General features: G+C 38.0%; 3 protein-coding genes across 5 annotated transcripts; 1 reads left to right on the forward strand and 2 right to left on the reverse strand.

Moving 5' to 3' along the window:
- Nucleotides 1-256: 256 nt before the first annotated feature.
- On the forward strand, nt 257-6,240 carry LOC112702697 (U-box domain-containing protein 4). 2 transcript variants are annotated; one of them, XM_025753846.3, is made up of 5 exons: nt 257-639; nt 1,161-1,441; nt 1,726-3,780; nt 3,876-3,969; nt 4,871-6,240. In XM_025753846.3, the coding sequence occupies exons 2-4, from the start codon at nt 1,166-1,168 to the stop codon at nt 3,933-3,935; spliced, it is 2,391 nt and encodes a 796-aa protein (XP_025609631.1). In that variant the 5' UTR covers nt 257-639; nt 1,161-1,165; the 3' UTR covers nt 3,936-3,969; nt 4,871-6,240. The 2 variants fall into 2 exon arrangements, with proteins under 2 accessions (XP_025609631.1, XP_025609630.1); XM_025753845.3 differs by lacking the exon at nt 4,871-6,240 and having other exon boundaries at nt 3,876-4,558.
- Nucleotides 6,241-7,026: 786 nt separating this feature from the next.
- LOC112702698 (mediator of RNA polymerase II transcription subunit 7a) lies at nt 7,027-12,310 on the reverse strand. Of its 2 annotated transcripts, none has more exons than XM_025753848.2 (6): nt 11,915-12,310; nt 10,718-10,854; nt 9,776-9,845; nt 8,597-8,763; nt 8,431-8,504; nt 7,027-7,242 (listed from the first exon to the last, which is right to left on the reverse strand). In XM_025753848.2, the coding sequence occupies exons 2-6, from the start codon at nt 10,850-10,852 to the stop codon at nt 7,182-7,184; spliced, it is 507 nt and encodes a 168-aa protein (XP_025609633.1). In that variant the 5' UTR covers nt 10,853-10,854; nt 11,915-12,310; the 3' UTR covers nt 7,027-7,181. The 2 variants fall into 2 exon arrangements, with proteins under 2 accessions (XP_025609633.1, XP_025609632.1); XM_025753847.2 differs by having other exon boundaries at nt 10,718-10,871.
- A 4,142-nt stretch (nt 12,311-16,452) lies between these two features.
- LOC114924242 (uncharacterized) lies at nt 16,453-16,983 on the reverse strand. The gene has a single exon (XM_029288144.1). It carries the CDS (start codon nt 16,981-16,983, stop codon nt 16,453-16,455), a length of 531 nt encoding a protein of 176 aa, XP_029143977.1.
- Nucleotides 16,984-20,854: the final 3,871 nt, after the last annotated feature.

Here is a 20,854-nt window from a genome sequence, read left to right on the forward strand (position 1 = left end):
TCAGATTTGTGATCTTCATATAAAAAAAATATCAAATTTCACATATTATTAAAAAATACTACTCTAAACCCAATATCAAAATTTAAAAACGCCTAAATTTTTATTAACGTAATTACGTAAAACATCTCAATTTATAAAATTATATTTTTATCATATTTTTAATTAATAAAATAATTCAGATACAATTTTTTGAGTTAGTTTTGTCTTTAAGCGGAGTTGCAATTTCTTCTAAGAAAAAAAAAATTGGGTTCGAATCAGTTGCGACAAAATTTCGTACACAAGTAACGCGGAGTAGTAATATCTATGCGCTGCTTGTTCAAAGCTTACTACAATGAAAGTCAAACCCAATACTCAATAGTCATAGACACAAATGTCAGAAAATAAAAGAAAATCAAAGTTTTAGAAAAGTTCAACGCTATATATGAACAATTTTCATATTGATATTTCGCTTACATAGAAATGTAGAAGCCATTTTTGAAGTCAACGTCAAAGGATTGAAAGGTCCCAACATAATTCACTGATTCTCATCATCTTCTTCTCCTTGTTCCCTACCGCGTCCCTTTCATTTCCAGCTGAAACAAAAGCCGGTGTTCTACGGTGTTTTCAACGCTTCTTTCTTTGCTTCATCCAATATTTCCGGTAATCCGCATGTTATTTCTGTTATACTTACCAATGTTGTTTAAATCATTTGAAAGTTGTTTGAAGTTTTTCTAATTTTGCTACTTTATTCAGTTGAATGTATTGGTTGTGTGTCACTTTGATGATCTTGCTTGGTGTATTGTAGTGTTTTCTGTTTCTTGATTATGAAAAATGAAAGCTTGACAATTTTCCTTTTTCAATTAGCTGTTAAGGTCTAGTTTGATATGATAAACATAGTTGAATCTGTTTTTACTCTTTGTTGAGTTGTGTTGAGTTGAGTTCAGCTTAATTATGTTATGCTTGGTTGCCAATGATTACGTGGCTGGTTTCAAGTCTGGATAATCAAGGAGGAGAAAGTAGCAATAGCAAACGTTGAAGAAAAATATGTTGTTCAGATGGTTTTATGTATTTTCTTGGAGTAGAAACAAAATGATCGATTTCCCTCCACAAAATGTTAATTTCTTTGTTACACATATTTCAAAACTGATGCTGAGTGTTTTATTTTTTGTTTCTTAATACAGGTATTATGGACATATCTTTGTTAAATGTGCTCTCCAATGGCATATCCTCATTTTTGCATCCATCATTTTCTGGAAACATGAACTCAAAACCTGTATCAATGTATTGCCAAAGTGCAGAGCAGACACTTAAGTTGTTGAAGCCAATTATCGATACAAGTGTTCATTCTGATATATCTGCTGATGAAGAGCTTAGAAAGTTATTTGAGGAACTTGGTCAGTCTGTTGATGAGATGAGGGAGCTTTTCGAGAATTGGCATCCGCTATCCAGTAAAATTTACTTTGTAAGTCCTCATTAAATCCCTTAATTCACAGATAGAGAAGAGATTTTATTTTAAGGTGTGATCTTCAGTTTTGATTTTGGAAGGTAAGGGAGGAAAAAGCAAGGGCTTGAAGTAATCTATTTTACTCTCTAAGCCTTTCCTATCCCTCGAAAATTAAATTTTAGAACTCGTAAAATAAGCTGAGCTTATATTTGCAGTGATTGATGAGTACTAACTGCTTTCTTGTAGAGTTTTCCTGTTAAGCATGTGTTGATTATCATTATTTCCTCTTTCTTGATCACTAGGTGATGCAAGCTGAACCGTTGATAGCTAGAGTTCAGTCTATAGGGTTCAATATTTTGCAGAAGCTGAAGGCTTCACAGCAATGTCTACCTGATGATTTGGGGCATGATATGACATCAATCATTAAGGAAGCTATAAATGAACAACTGGAAGGCAAAGGACCAAGTTCTGAGATTCTAGCAAATATTGCTGAGATCCTCGACTTAAGGTCTAATCAAGATGTTTTGATTGAAGCTGTGGCCCTTGAAAGGTTGAAGGAGAATGCTGAACAAACTGAAAACATTGCAGAAGCTGAGTATATTGATCGAATGATCTCTGTTGTGACTCGAATGCATGAGCGAATCATCATTCTCAAGCAAGCTCAGAGCTCTATCCCGGATTCGGTACCTGCTGATTTTTGCTGTCCTCTCTCTTTGGAATTGATGACAGATCCAGTCATTGTGTCATCCGGGCAAACCTATGAGCGAACTTTCATCAAGGACTGGATTGATCTTGGGCTCATGGTTTGTCCAAAGACTCGTCAGACTCTGGTTCATTCCAACCTAATACCTAACTACACTGTAAAAGCATTAATTGTTAATTGGTGCGAAACAAACAATGTGATACTAGTTGATCCAGTAAAATCCACAAACATAAATCAACTATCTCTCCTTCATGGATCTATTGAGTCTGATTCAACCGAGGAATCAACTGTTAGAACTTCTTTCAGTGCAAACCACCAAGCGGAAACATCACTATTGCATCCTAGTTCAACTCCAGAAGATTCCTTTAGTGGCGTGGATAATGCACAGCATGTGGATCCTGTAAGAATATCATCTGCAGTTTCAGATGATAGGTCTGCTAGCTCGGACGAAGAAAGTGTGGATTTAGTTTCGCAATCATCAACTTCACCATCTAGAAGGGAAGCTTCAAATGCCTTGAGATCAGAGCAATCTCAAAACCATGTAAGAACTTATTCTGAGTCCAGTGAACACTCTAGTGAAAATTTTCATCAAGGCATACAGGGTGATAGCAACAATGGTCCTCTTCCATCATCAACCAGTCCAATCCACAGTCGAGATGCTTCTGAGGAATTAGCTCCCGAGCTGGATGCTGCTGCCAGGCCAATTCCACAAGGTGAGCCCGAGTTTTCACCACAACTGGTGCAGCCAAGGTTTCCAAGAAAAACTGTATTACAACGGCCGTCAGAGAGGTTTGTCCCTAGGATAGTTTCTTCTCCTCCTGTTGAACCAAGAGGCGATGGATCCGTTATTGAATCCAGGGTTAAGGAGTTGATTGAGCTCTTGAAGAGCTCTTCTCTTGATACTCAAAGGGAAGCCACAGGAGAACTCCGCCTTCTTGCCAAGCACAACATGGATAACAGAATTGTGATTGCAAACTGTGGAGCCATTCCCTTGTTGGTCAATTTGCTTCTATCAACCGATACAACAATCCAAGAAAACTCTGTTACAGCACTTCTTAACTTATCAATCAATGACAACAACAAAAATGCAATTGCAAATGCTGGTGCAATTGAACCTCTGATTCATGTCCTTGAGACAGGTAGTGAAGAAGCAAAGGAGAACTCGGCGGCTACTCTTTACAGCTTATCAGTGGTTGAGGAGAACAAGATCAGGATAGGGAGGGCCGGGGCTATTAAACCTCTGGTTGAGTTATTAAGTAATGGAACTCCAAGGGGTAAGAAAGATGCTTCCACTGCTTTATTTAACTTGTCAATATTTCACGAAAACAAGGATCGAATTGTAGAAGCTGGTGCTGTGAAGCACCTTGTAGATTTGATGGACCCTGCAGCCGGAATGGTCGATAAGGCTGTGGCTGTTCTAGCAAATCTGGCCACAATACCGGAAGGAAGAACTGCCATTGGGCAGCAAGGTGGCATTCCTCTTCTGGTTGAGGTTGTTGAGTTGGGTTCTACTAGAGGAAAGGAGAATGCAGCAGCAGCTCTTCTACATTTATGCGTAAACCATCCGAGATATTTAAACATGGTACTCCAAGAAGGAGCTGTTCCACCATTAGTAGCTTTATCAAGATCAGGCACCGCAAGGGCTAAAGAGAAGGTATAGTTTTTTGTTTATGGTTTCATATCTAAGTTTCCTCTTTATCTTCTTTGTTTTGTTACAAAATGTGGTGACTGAGATTTGGTTCTGTTTAGGCCCTGTCTCTTCTGAATCATTTTAGAGATCGAAGGCATGGTGGTGCTGTGAGGGGCTGATTCTTTGTTACCAACTTCTTCTACCATCCAAAAGGTTTTGAATTGACTCTTAAAGAATGTTACTAATTTATATATTTTCAATTTCTTGTAAAGAGAATAAACATGGATTATATGTATCCTCTTGTAAACAAACCTTACAATGATGTGATGAAAAATTATACATGTAAATCTTCTTTGTTACAAAAACATGATGTCTAGCTTTTGTTGCTGACTTGTACAAGTTGTTCAATGACATTCAGTTATGTATTAACTTCCAATTCAGTTAGATAGGGATCTGATCTATCTGGACCTTCTCGTCGTCCTTCGATTTCAAAGGGGCAAGGAAGCGATCTTGAAGTTCTGAAAAAATGGTTGCCTTGATATCAGCAATAGAAACTAGAAAGCACTATATACTTAGAAATAATTGAAAGTACTGGCAGGGAGCCAATACATGTTGTATTAGATATTTCTTGAATCCCTATTGTTTGTATTTTTCAATTCATTTTTGAATATTTGTATCAGTATAGGTGAAGCTTCACACTAAGTAGCTAAATAATCATTATGTTATTGTCCACAATTCTACATTGAGGCAATAGATTTATGAAACATTAAAGTCTCTTAATTTATAGTTTAAGATTTCTTAATATTTGTTACTTCTGTTAATTTCATGTGTTGTTATCCATATCATGTCTTGTAATTTTTAAATTACCATATCCATGTATCAGTGTTGTTATATTTCAGCATCTGCTTGGAGCTTCTTAGGAAGACTTGGGCATTGTTTTCGGTTGTCTTTAACCAAATTCTATATTTAAATTTTTTTATATATATTCTGTTTGTTGAAGTTTTGGGTTCATCAATCATGTTTTAATATTTCCTTCCTTTTTTTCTTCCCCCTTGGATGAGGTGAATGCATAGTAGTGTTTCAAAAAGCTTCCTTACAATTTCTCCTTATGCAGTAGTTTTGGAAAGTTGATTCAGCTTATCAGGGAGGTTCCAAACGTCATGGTCTGTTAGTGCATTGAAAAGTTTTCCTCTCCAAAAAGGAATCGGTGCAAACATCTTGAGAAGTTTCTCAAGATTTGTTCCTGAGAAGCTTTTGTCACAGAGGAACCTGTACATAGCAATTCCAGGAACTATGATGGCGCAGTCATACTGAACAGTGAGCGCCCACATGAACCACAGCATTTCTTCAGGAATTTCACCTTTGATGATGGGTATGATATGATAAGGTGTTTTTGGGTGAAAATGTTGAGGTTTTGCTGTAATTTGGGTAACAAGGAGGAGCCTGTGTAACCAGTAAAACAGGCATTCTTCAGCTAGGGTCTTGACCTCAGCAGCAGTCCTAGGTCGAAGGGAAAAAGGAAACGGTCCAGGTTCTCTTCTATTTGCTATTAAAATCTTACATTGATTAAAAATGTAGTCTCATTAGATTCTTGAGGAATCTTCTTCGATATTGAGCTAACTTTTATGATCAAATTAAATTTACTTAATTATAAATATTATCAAAATTTTAGATGGGTCACTCACGGATATGCTCATTAATGAGTCTCCATGGTTTATCTTTGGAGCTAGGCGATGGGAGGAGAACTAACTGGGACGATAATTAGTCGAAATGTGGTAGCATGAAAGCATCTTTTTCAAGGCTTTTTTCAATTTCGAACCATAAAGGATCCATCATTAAAAAATGTGGATTTTTAGGATAGAATAGAGTGGGTTTGAAATTTTTAGGGAGGAGAGATCTTTACCAATGAAAATTGGAATGTTAAATCAGCTCCACGGTGTCTTACAATTGGCTAAATTGACAAAGGAAAGAGAAAATATTATTGTGTGAAAGTTTGATAAAAAAAAAGTATGTTTACTACTAACTCTTTTGAACCATTTATTTGGTTTGTCTTAGTAAAGTTAATAGATAGATTCTGTAGAGTGAGTATTATTGAACCTAATGATAAGATTTGTCTGTTTGTGTAGTAAGATATTGAAAGTGTATACCATTTATTTGTTGCTTGTGAATTTTCTTAGTAGTTGTGGACTGGTGTATATGGCCTTATGATGCTGGTCATCAATAAACCTTTTTAGGCATATAAAAGAACATTTTGAAATATGGATAGCTGTGGCAACGAAAAAGAAAGAAGGCAAGAAGTGGCTGAGGTTTCTTTTCTGTTGTTTGCAGTATTTGGTTAGAAGGGAATCAACGAATTTTTCATAACGTTGCGAAGATCGTTGTTGTATCAATAAAAAACTTCAAGGAATTGAATAGTAATGATTCTTATAATTGTTGATGGCAATGCAGAATTGACTAAGCAATTGAAATTCTTTTTCTCCCTTTATATGAGTTGTTTTCATACTTCTTTTTTTTTTCTTTCTTATGTTCATCTTATTATGTTGAGTTCTTTATGTTTTTTTAAAAGAAAAAAGAAAAAATAGTCTTTTTAAGTGCTCAGACAGCCTTCTCTCTATAAGTTGGCTATTAGCATAAAGCTAGGTTCACTGAATAACGATTAAAAAAAAAAAATCGTGTTTCTCGTGTAGCTATTGAAAGCTGTCGATTGGTTCGTGTGATTATTGTTGGATACACACAAACAAGTGTAGTTTTGATCACTAAGCAGTGAGGTTAGTAATAATTCTGGCAATGAATTTTGTGATTAAATTATTCTAAGACTCCGATTGATGGTTTACTGTCACTGATCTTAAAAATACAAACTAATATGCATCATTATTACTGTAATTAAACATAGTATAAATTAACTACATTCCATAATAAAAAGTGCCCATTTAAGAAATTTTCAAAATTCTCTAGCCTTGACTTCGAAGTTGGAATTTGGAAAGCATATTGATTTATTAATCACCTTGAACATACTAGACTACTGTCAATATACAACTAATTAGATGTGTAGTTTTAGTAACAAGTTTAGTAATGAATTGTCACCGGTCAATATACAATTAAGAAAAATGAAGCGTGTAGAATTAGCACCGATGTGAAGAAAAAAATAGCAGTAAAAACAATAAAATCATGTTTTATTTCACCCATTTTTTATTTTTGCAAAATATTAAAAACAGAAAATAATGAAAATAAAAATAGAAAATAAAAACATTAAACAAACGTAACCGAAAATTTTCGAGGCAACACCAGAAATAGATTTAACATCACAAGCATAGCGTTCAATTCTAGACCACATGTATAAAGCAGAAAATCTATAAAGTTATAAATACATTAATTTCTCATATAGGGATCAGCTTTGCTAACTTGATTCAATGCAGAAAAAGGTCCTATTGGTCATCAAGTGTTGCTAGGGACTCGTTAAGTAGTCTTCGTGCCTCTTCTCTTCTCCTGAAAAGAAACATATGGTTAGAAAGAAAATAATACCAATGAGAAACATTTACAGCATGCAGAAGCATGTGTTAGCAATTATACTACATAATCCATCTTAAAAAACATTTTTAAGAAAAGGGTATTACATTCTAGAACCTAAATGTTACACTAAAGTACCAAGGACTTCTTTAGAATTCAGACAATAAACATTAGGTGAATTGGTGAATTGTGTTTCCCCAATCAATTTAATGCAACTATCTTAGAATATTCACAGTTTAACTTTAGATCAAGTTTCAACGGCACTGCAATTTCATTTTTTTAACGCAAGGTTACGTCAAGAATTGTCTTCTACAATTTAATAGTAGCAGTGTCATACCATAGGAAACCGTGTCAAGAATTCTGAATCTAAAAACAATAAAGGGGGCCTTAGCAGAAATCATCACAGCAATGACAGTTAATATCTCTCATTGTTTCTATTACATAAGTTATTATCCATGCAGCAGTTTTAACGCTTCAAGTAAAACTGATCACAAACTCTAGAGGGATCTATCACAAATTATGGGATATTAGCAAGGTGGCTACTTATGTCATCAAAGGAATCCAAAATACTTTTAACAAAAAGCTGCTTTCCATGAATGAAAAATGAAGCAGGTAATTAGACTTTATTGCGAAATATTATTCGATTCCAGAAATTTCTAGGAGTAATGATAATTGACCCTATTTTTTGGGGTCAAAGTTTAGACAACATCTCAACCATCAATCTTGTATGGAGATTAAATTTATGGCCCCACAATATATGATTTAATGGCTGGGATGATGGTGTCTAAATTTTGACACAAAAAAAGGAGGGTTTTAAGTATCATTATTGAATTTATAGTTTACAAAGATATTCTAAAGGAGAGGTAAAAGAGGATGTGATTATCAACCAGTGGATACTAACTAGAAGGAAGCATCTAATGCAACAATTAAGTACAAGCAATGAAGGAACTAACTTGGGTAAACTGGTCAAAATTATTGAGAACACAGATAGCTCACATGAGGTAAAATCAACAAAGTTTTTAAAGCCTAAATGCAAGGGCATGTGATGTCGCATAAGAACGAGAGCTCACATGAAAGAAGAATGTCATTTCAACATGGTGAACAGAGGAATATGTTCCAGGGTTTCAATTCGATTTAAAAAGAATATCAAGAAAATGTAATACATACTTCTTTATGTCCTCCACTGCTTCTTTACGACGCTCAATCTGAAGTTCCAAAATGTGAATTAATGTTGCTCTTGCCTACAGAGTAAACAAACATAAATAATGACAAAAGAAAAGGAACAGCAGCGAGACAGTTACACACATATATTTATACTTAGAAGATTATATACCTGATGAGGTCGCAAGGAATTTAAAAGGTGATGTAAGTTTTTGAATACAGTCGAAATCTCTTCAACTCTCCTTGCATACTGTGATGGTCTCTCAATAAGAATATCTGCAAGCTCCAAAATGTGTAGCTGCAATTCCCCATTCAGTGATCTCAGCTCCTTCTTGTAATCTATACAAGATCATAAGCTTTTAATATGAGATGGAATACAAGATGATTTAAGGAATCTTATCATTGATTATGCTGGGGCAACTTATAATGGAAGAGAAAATGCAGCATGAACTGTTTCTCGTTTTAAAATTACTCATTGTACAATGTGGATGCATGTAGTAGCTTTAAAAATTTGCATGATGATTATGTTATGTATGATGAAAATTCAATCAACTTAATAAATAAGATCAAAGCAGTAGACCTGGTCACATGCATACCGCTAACTAGAGGACTCATTACCCTCGTTTAACCAGGTGCATGTATAAACTGCAAAATTGTAATTGATCTGTCTCTAATGTTAGTGGCTCGGTGATTAATTACTCTTTCTTACAGTAAATTTCCAAGCAATTGATGTAAATCTGATTTCTATTTAGTAAGATAACAACAAACATATATCCAACATCAGGCTCCCAAAGAAATTGATCAACAAGCTTAACATCTAAATTACTAAGCATGAAACAGCAAAAGCAATAATGCACAGTCCAAAACAATACAAGCCTTCATGATTCATGAAGCAATCACAAAATTACATCATTGTTGAAGTCTCACTCTCACATTGGTCTTTAGATCGCCTTAACAAGTGTTTTGGAAACTCTCCTCCAATGAGCTAAATTTTGCAGTGGAGTTGGGCCTGCTTAATTATTGGGTCGTCTGCAGATGACTAGTTAAAAACTTTACAAATGTATAGTCTTGATTGTGAGGGAGTATGTTATAGTTTCCCAGTGCCTAAATAGTATTATGCATTGCCCTACTACCCCTATAAGTTGGCTTCTTAGTAAAGTTAACCAACATCGTCCGGTTCAATAAAAAATTTATTATCATTCCTGGTATGTGCCACGTAGTTCCTTTTGTGACCAATCAAGTACTTTCCCATGCAAACACAGTCAATGTAATCAGACTAATAACAGTCGAAAGATCAGCTCCTAAGCTAAAACAGAGCAAAATGAACATAGCAGAGTAAAAAGTAGCCTACCAACATTAGCCCCCTTTGGATAGAGTTGGCGCACCCCTTGTTCTTCCAAGCTTGGCAAAACATCACTAGTCTACGAGGGAGAAAAAAAAAAAGAAAAAAGTATAAGGTCAATAAATGTAGGATAAGTTGTTCATATGCCAAGGAGATCAAAGCATAAAAATTTTGTGCACCAAACTCCTCCCAACCCTCATTATATATATTATCAATTATATATATTATAAATAGTAGATAGCATATATATGTATATATAATAATGTTGATTTCTATTTATACTTATTATCTATAAAACATAATATTATATTATTTGTTAGTTTACTTTATGTATAGACTATAGTATTAAAATTTATTTATTTAAATTTCAAAGATATTTATGGATACCTGACTAATGGTAGATATTTGTGGATACCCAGTTACCTATGGATCACTACCTCCCCACCACCACCCCCACCCCCAAAAAACACATTGACATTACCCTAAGAAAATATTTCAAAAATAAAATAAAATGAAATTCAGTATACCCATGTAATAAGAAAAGACTGCCAAACAGAAAAACAAAAATTTTCAGTAACAAACTGGCTAAGTGGCTAGATATATAATATATCTCAAACTCAGACCTGTATAAGATCACTGTAACAGCTTTCAAAGCCTACAAAAGCTCTTTGGGACTTCTTTTCATAAACAAAACAAGAAGAAATATGTGCCTTCACAAAAGATGAAACCTAGCAACTTTTTTGAGGGTTCTTCTCATAAAACATTTTACAGATAGAATAACTAACCTTAACGGATAGTTAAAATTTAAATAATCTAGTATAATCACCTCCCTATTAAGAACCTAGTCAAAGCCACTTACGCCTATTCTACGCTCCAATCATTACATAGCTTATTCCAAAAAGGCCATATTAAGCTATCAAATCACAGGGAAAAGAGGCCAAAAGCACTTACAGTGTAGGTGCCCCCAAAACAAACGTAGGTCCCTTCTATGGGAGGAGGAGGCTCTGGAGCAGACTTAGGGTCCTCCAAGTAATCTTTGTAGAGCCTATAATATGGTGGGGGCGGTGGGTATGTTGCAGTTGCCATAACTAAAATAAAATCAATCCTAAAATATCAAACTTAGCATGTCAACTTCAAATTTACATCACATAATTCACAGAAATAAATAAACAAAATGACAATTTAAAATTTATTTGAAATTGATGAATAGAAACTAGAACTGTGCGGTAATGAAACAATTGAAAGTTGGAAACCTAGTTTGGTGTTCAGGGTGGCATTGAGGAAGGCGTAGACAATTTTCAACCCAACAATCATGAAATAAAGAGAAAAGTTAAACACCATTTTCCTGACATGTGCAGTGTGCACTTGCTTCATCAAGAGAGAGAAAATGTCACTGCTTCAAAGCAAAGCATGCAGAAAACGATTCTCAACCCTGTTAATTAACCTCCCATTATTTTCTTGCACATCTTTGGTTCACTTGGTTTTGCATTGAACCATTGTTTGTCCAGAAGTATTGTATATGTCATTGATATGTAATGCTTGGTAACAGAAACACTGGAATTTCTCAGACTCGGATAAACTGCTTATGGATTTAGTTAGCGTATCCCATCGTAAAAAGTAGTTAAATGTTTTACCTCCTCGTAGCTATAGTTCTATGATTCCAATTATTCCATGAATTTAGTTTATACTAGTGTCTCAACAGCATGCTACACTTAAAATTCATAAAAACATGAATACCATACAAACATAAATTGGAATAAAACAAGAGTCACACAAAAATAATCTGAATCTCATTATCATTATGGGCAACGCTATTCGTTTGTGTCTCTTCACTTGACCTATTTGCCATTTGAAATAATCTTAAAGCATCTAAAGTGTCACAAAAAAAAATGTTATAGAAGATGTTAAAAAAATCAACTCCAAACAACAATTAATCTATCAAAAAATCTAAAGTCTAAAGTTTCCAAAACACACATATTTTAGCCGTAATGTATATGCAACAATAAATATTCAAAAATTTCCAAACACACCCCAGAGTTCATACATATTTCATATAAATGAATATGTACATATACATATCATCAGATTTACAGATTTATATTTTTGAATTTTATCCAACAATAAATATTAAAAATAACAGAAGCTCACCGAGACAGAGGAGACGGCGGAGACTGGCAGATGCAGCTTCCACGGAAACGGTGCCGATGGAGGCTGGGGATCTGGGGTCTGAACGACGTCGTGGAGGCGTGGAGCCGACGAAGAGGAGGCTAAAGTTCTGGCCACGAAGGAGGCGAGGCTGAGTGAGGAGTCGCCGATGAGGGAGGTGGTGAAGCCGGCGAATCGTGACTGGCGAGGCCCCCGGAGGTAGTGAGGAGATGGCAAAGGGGATGAGCGGCAGTCTAGCAGGCAGCGGACAAGACTGAAAGTGGGAGGCAGGCTGGAGGTTGGAGGACTGAGTAATACTTTGGTACCTATAAGCAGATTAACACTTTGTTTGGATGTAAGATGGAAAATGGGAGGAAAGAAAATAGAAGGAAAGAGAATGAAAAGAAAAGTTATTTTTTTTAGTAAATACTTTATCCGGTCCTTGACAATTATCTCAGAAAGGACAATGAGGCTTTTAAAAAAAACATCCAATTCGATTTCTAATATTTTTTTTTGGGAATTGATTAATCTCTGTGCCAAAAAAACAACCTAAATTTTTTTTGACACAGGGGTCTCGTTGTCCTTTCGAGGTAATTGTCAGGACCGGATTGGGTTTTTTTTGTTAAGGGTCTCGTTGTCTTTCGAAGTAATTGTTAGGGACTATTTTGGGTTTTATTTTTTTTATGTTATTTGGATGAAGAGAAAATAGATGGAAAGAATGTAGTAGAAAATTTTTCCTTTGTTTGGATGAAAGGAAAAATAAGAAGAGAGAAAATCATAAACAAGTGAAATTACATTAATACCCTTCTTTATATTATGTATGAATTACAATATACTGACGTATTAAAATTATTTCTAAAATAAAAAGGGACAATTTACTTATTTAAATTGTTTCACTCTCAATATTACGCAAATACATTGTTTCAGAAACTGATACGGAAATACATTATTTCACATATCTATATAAACCGCTATTGGCAGTAGCGATTTACAGGAGAACAGAAACCGTTAGAACCAGCCGCGGTTTACAAGCAAAAATTTCACAACAGAAACCGCGATGACCTGCCGCGATTTACGTTTGAAAATGATTAGTCATAAACCGTTACTGCCAGCAGCGGTTTATGTGGATTGGTGTGTGTGCGTAAACCGCTGTAGCCTATAGTGGTTTACGTGGATGATGGCTGCCTATATAAACCGCGGAGCCAGCCGCGGATTATTCATTTTGAGGTTTTGTAAGGTTGGTTAGAGAGAGGAAATTCTAGAGAGAGGAAATTCTAGAGAGAGGTCAGAGCAAGCTGAGAGCGGGTCCGAGGTATTTGAGCTGCGACTTCCGGCGGGATATCATGGCAGACAGAAGGAGCATGTACCGACTGAACTGTGTTGCGCATGTTGCCGGTACCATTGGTGACGAGGTTAGTTAATAATTTAGATATTTTTTTAGGCTTAGGATTTTTTTAGTTAGAAAAATGGTATGTAAGGTAGAATATACAGAGTTTATAGATTAGTACCTCTAGTTTTAAATTAGGCTTCGCATGGGTTGTGGTTTTGAATTTTATTGTTAAAGATTTGTAATACCTTTATAATTGTGGCTGTTATTTAATCAGTTTAGTGTGTTGTCATTTCTGTTATTGTAATAAGTATGTATAATTTGAACCTCGCTGGTTTATTGACGACTTAGTTATAGGATTTAGGGATTAATTTGTTTACCGGTTCAAAATTTGTTGACGGTTTAAGATATTTGTTATTATTATATAGGGAATTTTCGTATGGATTGGAGAATTTAATTGTATCCTGCATTTCTTTCATGTTATGTGCAGCCCACTAGGTGTATATACAGTGTGAAACGGCAACAGAATATGCCCATGCATGATAGGATCATCCCGTATTTAGAGAGGGCTGGATTGTACCATTTGGCCAGGCTAAACAGTCAATGGTTCTGGTTGGATGAGCCATTGGTTAGTGCGTTCGTTGAGAGGTGGCGTCCTGAGACGCACACGTTCCACATGCCTTTTGGAGAGTGCACAATGACATTGCAGGACGTGGCTTTTCAGCTTGGGTTGCCTGTCGATGGGGAGGCTGTGAGTGGTTGCCTTGGCGAGTTTGAGACATACATGGAGGGTGGGCGACCAGCCTGGGAGTGGTTTCAGGACCTATTCGGTGAGCTGCCACCACCGAATAAGGTCAAGCAGATGACGGTCCATTTTACATGGTTCCATGAGAGGTTTAGTGTGCTACCACCAGATGCGAACGAGGAGACAGTCTGCATCTACGCACGTGCCTACATCATGATGCTTTTATCTACTCAGTTATTTGGGGACAAGAGTGCGAACTGGGTACATATACGGTGCTTGCCATTTCTGGCGAACCTTGATGACATGGGGCGGTATAGCTGGGGTTCGGCTGCGTTGGCTTGGTTGTACCGATGTATGTGTCGGGTAGGTAACAGAAATGTGACAAACCTTGCAGGTCCCCTGCAGTTGCTACAGAGTTGGATATTCTGGCGTTTCCCCTCGTTGAGGCCGTCCGGGTTTGATGTTTTCTCTTTTCCACTGGCATCTAGGTATGAGTTATGCTTTTTTTAAACCAGTTTAAATTTCTTTTGTGTTTTTTAAGTTTGTGTCTCATTTGCTTTACAATTAGGTGGTCTGCTTACTTACCTCCGAACGATGGCAAGGAACAGAGGGTCCTAAGTTATCGGCTTGCATTGGATCGCTTGACCGCTCGTGATGTAAGTATTATATTTGTTATGGTTAATTTTGAGGTTTGCTCTCGAGTCGTGACTACATATATACTTGTTATGGTAATTTCTTATGTATTTTGAATTTTCAGATTGTATGGGAGCCCTACTCCGCGGTTGATGTACTTGCTGTGGTCCATCCGGAGATACTTACAGAGGAGCATTGTCGCATCTGGCGAGCAGTCACTACTTTGATATACTTTGCGGTTATCGAGTGGCATCAGGTTGATAGGGTTGTCCCACAGCTGGGTGGAGTGCAGCATATCCCCGAGGATGCTTTGAACATAGACTGGCTGCATGCTAAGGACGGGAGGGGAGGAGATAGGTGGTTCCCCCATTACTATCAGGCCTGGCATTTACACTGGGGGAACAGACTTGATGCAGTCATTTCCATTGAGCGAGTGGCAGATCCGGGTCCATCCGCTGATTACTTAGATTGGTGGTACCGCGAGGCTCATAGGTTCCTTAGCCCAGGGGCTGCATTCGCCGATCCCAGAGGCACTGAGATACCTCAAGAGGCATTACAGAGAGGTTCGTCACAGGTCCCACGCAGATCACAGCTACCTGATATGCCGGATAACCGCCGTGTTGAGAGACACCGTCGTGTTGGTACTCGTCAGAGCGGTCGAGAGTGGCGATGGATATATGACATGCTGTACGAGGATGATGCAGGCGGGGAGGCTGCCGATGTGGGCGGTCACCATGTTCGTCGGTCTAGTGCCAGACGCCGGGGACTTGAGGGTGCTACCCAGTTCGGTGGTGGAGTTAGTGGGACCACAGGGACTGAGACTGCAAGCGATACATTCACTCAGTCTGTTACGCCTATGATGACTATGGATGTAGATGATCAGATGGGTAGTGCACAATTTTATTCAGACTTTACTGCGGTGTTTAAGGATGATGCTGGCCCGTCCCATGTGCAGGTTGATGCCCCGCCTTACCAGTCGCATGTACCAGATGTGCTGTTCGATACCGCAGCTTACCAGCCACATATGACAGAGATGCAGTCCCAGACACCTGACTATCAGGGACAATATGCGGTGGATCTTAACCAGCCTGCAGGTAGCCCTTTGGATACTTGGTTTACCATGGGAGGCACCCCTCAATCTGCGTATGGGTTAGGCCCTCCGATTGATGATGCTGTTCAGGAGGCTGGCCGACCGACTAGAGTCAGGCGTCCCACGCGATGTGGGACGGGATCTCATCTGCTTGATCCTTTTCATGATGTAGCCCGGGATGATCGAGATGATTAGTCTGTTGTGTTGTATTTTGTGTTTTTTGGTTATGTGATTTATGAACTCATTATGGACTTTCTGCTTAATTATTATGGTTGATTGTTATTTTGGCATATCATTTACTACTATATCGTTACTGATCGCTTATATAACCGAACTAATCCATGATAAATATACAAAAGTGATAAACAACTAATTGAGTTAAGATTAACTAACAAACTGATCATAACTAAAATTCATTGCTGATACAATGGGTTTCATTTGTAAAAACAAACACTAAACAGATAAATGACAACATGACACGTAAACAATTACGAAAGATATAAACCATGATAATTCTAGATGCCGCTGGTAGAACCTCGCTGAGGGCAACCCCTTCGAGTGTGGCCGGGCTGCCTGCACAGTCCACACCGCTTCAGTCGACTGGTGTCAGCTTCGTCCATGTTGTTGCGGATGCGGGTGGATCGTGGTCGTCCTTCTCTTGCCCGTCTCATATTCGGGTCGGGGATCACAGTCAGACCGTCATAGGGGGGCCAAAGCCCCTCTGGAATACAAGGTGCAAAAGACATCTAATACACCTTAAACACCTCAGACATGCTATACACTTCATCAACATATGTTGCCCAATCTAGCCGTGACTGTGCACAGCATGCGATGGCATGGCAACATGGATAGTGCAAAGCCTGGAAGTAACCACAATCGCAAATACGATCCCTTAGGGAAACCCGGTAGCTACCCAACGAGAATCTGCCTGTTGGAGTAGTCTCAGCCACTGTATAATCAAGTTGATGCCTATCGAACACAGTCACTGTGAAGCACCTCGCATCCTTCAGGTTCCGTTCAATGGCCCTAACAAGTTCCTGCGAATACCGGTGACCGGACCCTAACTGTGCCTCTGCCGTCTGCCCCCGGATAACGAACAACTCAGCAAGGCGAAGATAGGTGGACTTAACCAAGGAGGCCACTGGTAGATTTCTTGTGCCCTTCAAAACAGAGTTCACACACTCAGAAATGTTGGTCATCATGTGACCATATCGTCTGCCCCCATCCTTGTGCTGTGTCCACATCTCATACTCCATTTTGTTTGCCCAATCACACATTGTCGGGTTCTCTGACCTCATTATATCAAACCAATAGTCAAATTCTGCTTCCGTCTTCGCATATGCGGCGTTTACCAGCCACCTCCTCGCATCCTGCCCCTTGAAGGTGAGGGCAAAATTTGCAGCAACATGCCGAATACAAAATGCCCTATAAGCATGCGGAGGTCACCAACCACTATCTGGTGACTCCAGCGCAGTCTTGATGCCGTTGTGTCTATCAGAGATCACGAGAATACCTTCCTGTGGAGTCACATGTCTTCTAAGATTGGACAGAAAGTATGACCAAGACTCTGCATTTTCCCCCTCCACTAGTGCAAACGCAACAGGAAAAATATTCGAATTTCCATCTTGAGCAATCACCAACAACAAGGTTCCTCCATACTTGCCATACAGATGTGTCCCATCGATACTGATGAGTGGCTTACAGTGACGGAATGCCTCAATGCATGGAGGGAATGTCCAAAACATCCGATGAAAGTAGACTCTATCCTCATCAACCTGGTCACCCACTCTAACTGGGGAGGTCTTTAGCAGAGCAACGGAACCGTTCATGGTGAATGTGACCCCAAGGATCCAGCGGGACAGATCCGCATATGACTCCTCCCAATCGCCGTAGATCTGTGCTACTGCCTTCTGCTTTGCCAACCACACCTTCCGATAACTAGGCTTGAAACCATATGTTGCCTCTGTTGCCTCTTGCAACACCTTAATCGACACCGATGCATCAGCTCTAACCAATGGAAAGATTATTACATAGATCACATGATAATCAAGCTTCTTGTGGTCACTCGATATCGATGTGGCCATACACGTGTGTGGTCCGTTGTACCTCCTAACTTCCCATGTGCTCTTCCTTTTCCGCATGACTATCCGAATCAACCACGTGCACCCGTTACCGAACTCCTTGCATCTCCCTTGGTATTTTAGATTGTCTGACTCCATAACCCTGTACTCAACTCCACGCCGAATGCTATAATCTTTTACGCTCAGCACAGCTTCCTCCTTACTCTGGAACGATTGGCCAATTTGAAATTCAGTCAAACCTGTCCAATCATGCATACCCTGCCAATCGAATGTTGCCTCTACATTCTGGTGTTGGCCGATGGCTTCCAAGTTCAAAGACGACAGGTGGGGAGGGTACTCTTGTGTTCCAGAACCGGAACCTCCATGGGCTGTACGTGTACCTCTTGGTATATCATCATCACTGTCCCCACCAATATCGACCGGCTCCTTATCAGAATCATTATCACACAGCGCATTCTCAACTCGATCCAGTCTGACCTCAAACTCAACCTCAGGCACACAATGAACCACACTTGCATGAACAGCCCCAGCACGTTCGGGCCCGGGAGGTAGAACTACCGCTGCTACCACAGGCATTGATGTCGAGGCACCACCGACTGTGGTCGACTGAGGATCCAGTGTCGATGCCCCGGAGCTATCCACATGATCTTCCAACTTCACAAACAGCTCAGGTATCCTCACCTCCGGAAAACTACGCCTGCAGTGAAACAAGACCTGCAGGTCTTCATCCGACCCTATCACAAATGTCTCATATCTCACACCAGTTGACACAACAGTAATGAGAATCTTGTAAAACAACTTTTTTATCAACTTCATCGCACAAGTACTGAGCTTTTGTAGTATGCTGAACTTAATCTCTGCCAATGTACTTGAAGATCGGATAAAAATACTAACCGGTTCTCTATCTGTGAATTTCACACCATGCCTTTTGCTCTTTTGAATTTTTCCAAAGCAGTGGACCAGAGCCACAAAACTATCCTCCCCATCCATTTGAGACTAACACTCTACTTCTCCACATTTGCCCCCTCCATGGTTTATATAGAGAGCCCAATAACACACACTAAACGTAAACTGCTATAGGCACCAGCGGTTTACGCACGCACACCAACCAACATAAACCGCTGCTGGCAGCAGTGGTTTATGAACAACCCATTTTGCTTGTAAACCGTGGCTGGTTCTAGCGGTTTATATAGATATGTGAAACAATGTATTTACATATCAGTTTCTGAAACAATGTATTTACGTAATATTGAGAGTGAAACAATTTAAATAAGTAAATTGCCCTAAAAAAGTGATCCCAATTACATTTAAGAATTTTAAAGTGTTATCTTTATGAACAATAATATTTTTTTGAATTTATCCTTTTCTGTTGTCTTTTAATGTCATAAATAAAAATATATATCATTCTTTTTAAATACATATAAATAAATAATTTCCTAAAAGAATCATAAAAGCTACTCATACTCTACATCATTAATCTCCTTAATCATATTTAAAAAAAAGTTCCACTAAATTGTATTCACAAAATAAAATATTATCAAAAGTGACTAGCATTTCTTTCTTACTACGTGTGACAAAAAAATCATATACAATTTTTATAAACATATAACAAAACGCAAAAAACGTAACAATGACCAGGACTCCAAAATAGTACCATTTTATCACCACACAACACTTTCCAAAAGGGTAATTCTTCATGGTCAGAGTAATCAGCATAGGCTTACGTCCAAAAAATCAATTGTACATAACTTGAGTCATCTGTACCCATCTACCTCAAAAAAATAGTTTTTCCGAGTTAAAGATATTAACACATGATGAATTTCTAGTTGTCCTGTGTACTTATTGGTCCCAAACATTTTCAACTATTAGGATTTCTACATGAGCATATACAACAAAGACTAATTAACACAAAAATCAGAGTTGATTATGATAATCTATTTTATCAATATCTTTCTATTCAATTAACCAATCAATCTCAACGCGTCAGCAAAAAGTGATTTCCAACCATGTGTTAATATAAATAAAACAGAAAATAATCTCTTGTTCAAATATATCAAGATATAGTCATACTTTACGACAATAAGAAACACATAATCAATTGTTAAAACCAATAACCTCAAAGTAACCAGAGATTAAACACATATAAAAATTATACCTGTAATGGTGAATATTTTCTGGAAGTACCATATCTCCTAAGGGAACACTAGCAACAGTCATGAAATGAAAAAGTGAATCCAATCGCATTTCAGGTGGGATTCCAAAAACTTGGCACTTTTTTTGCTCATTTTCACATAAAAACTGATAACATTGCATCCGAAATGAACCTACTAGACCCAATTCAGTCAACATATCCCATACATCTAATTCACTGTAAAGGCGAGGCCTACTTTATTGGATAATAGCTATAATGATTTTTTTTGTTTTGTTTTGAAAAAAACTAGAACTGAAAAAGAACTTACTTTTCTGTTGAGGATGCCTGGTTGAAGATGTGCTTCACCTGTCACAAGGATAACGAAACTACTGTAGCAATGTGGACGCAGATGGGAAACTACGGTGGCAGTGCTGAGGAAGAAGGCCAAACAGGTTAAGACAACGATAGGTGTTCTCTTCTTCGGGAAAGATTGAAATTAGGGATTCTAATTTATGTAGTTGAAAGGGTAATTGTGTCTTTTTACTAATATTTTTCCTTCTATCTCAGTTTTCTGCCCAACTTTGAGGTGAAAACTTTTAAATGGGTCCCATATGTACTTTTTCATTTTCCCTTCATTTTTCTTATTGATCCAAACGAAGGAAATCAAAATTTTCATCCCTTTTTTTCTCCCCCATTTTCTTTCTTTCCAAAATCATCTCATCCAAACAAAGTGTAAGAGTAAAGTACCAACCTGTCCTTGTCTATTTCCCAAAATAACAAGACGACCCTTAACCAAAAACGCGTTCCATTGCGGTCCCTGATCCTGTATTTCGTCTGCCAATCCGATTTTTCTGTCAGTTTCACGGTGAAAATGGACAGGGACCTAATTGTCTCTAAATTTAAATTGGTTAAGGGTTTATTTGTCCTTATTATTCT

This window comes from Arachis hypogaea, chromosome 7 (genome assembly GCF_003086295.3).
Source record: "Arachis hypogaea cultivar Tifrunner chromosome 7, arahy.Tifrunner.gnm2.J5K5, whole genome shotgun sequence".
Classification (NCBI taxonomy): domain Eukaryota; kingdom Viridiplantae; phylum Streptophyta; class Magnoliopsida; order Fabales; family Fabaceae; genus Arachis; species Arachis hypogaea.

What these genes read in the sequence shown, in the direction of transcription:
- LOC112702697 (XM_025753846.3), top strand. Translation starts at nt 1,166, where the DNA reads ATGGACATATCTTTGTTAAATGTGCTCTCCAATGGCATATCCTCATTT. An exon ending in TATCCAGTAAAATTTACTTT is followed by an intron (nt 1,442 to 1,725) that starts GTAAGTCCTCAT and finishes CTTGATCACTAG; the next exon opens with GTGATGCAAGCTGAACCGTT. An exon ending in CCGCAAGGGCTAAAGAGAAG is followed by an intron (nt 3,781 to 3,875) that starts GTATAGTTTTTT and finishes GGTTCTGTTTAG; the next exon opens with GCCCTGTCTCTTCTGAATCA.
- LOC112702698 (XM_025753848.2), bottom strand. Translation starts at nt 10,852, where the DNA reads ATGGCAACTGCAACATACCCACCGCCCCCACCATATTATAGGCTCTAC. An exon ending in ATTCCTTGCGACCTCATCAG is followed by an intron (nt 8,505 to 8,596) that starts GTATATAATCTT and finishes TTTACTCTGTAG; the next exon opens with GCAAGAGCAACATTAATTCA. An exon ending in GCAGTGGAGGACATAAAGAA is followed by an intron (nt 7,243 to 8,430) that starts GTATGTATTACA and finishes GTTTCTTTTCAG; the next exon opens with GAGAAGAGAAGAGGCACGAA.
- LOC114924242 (XM_029288144.1), bottom strand. Translation starts at nt 16,983, where the DNA reads ATGTGTGATTGGGCAAACAAAATGGAGTATGAGATGTGGACACAGCAC.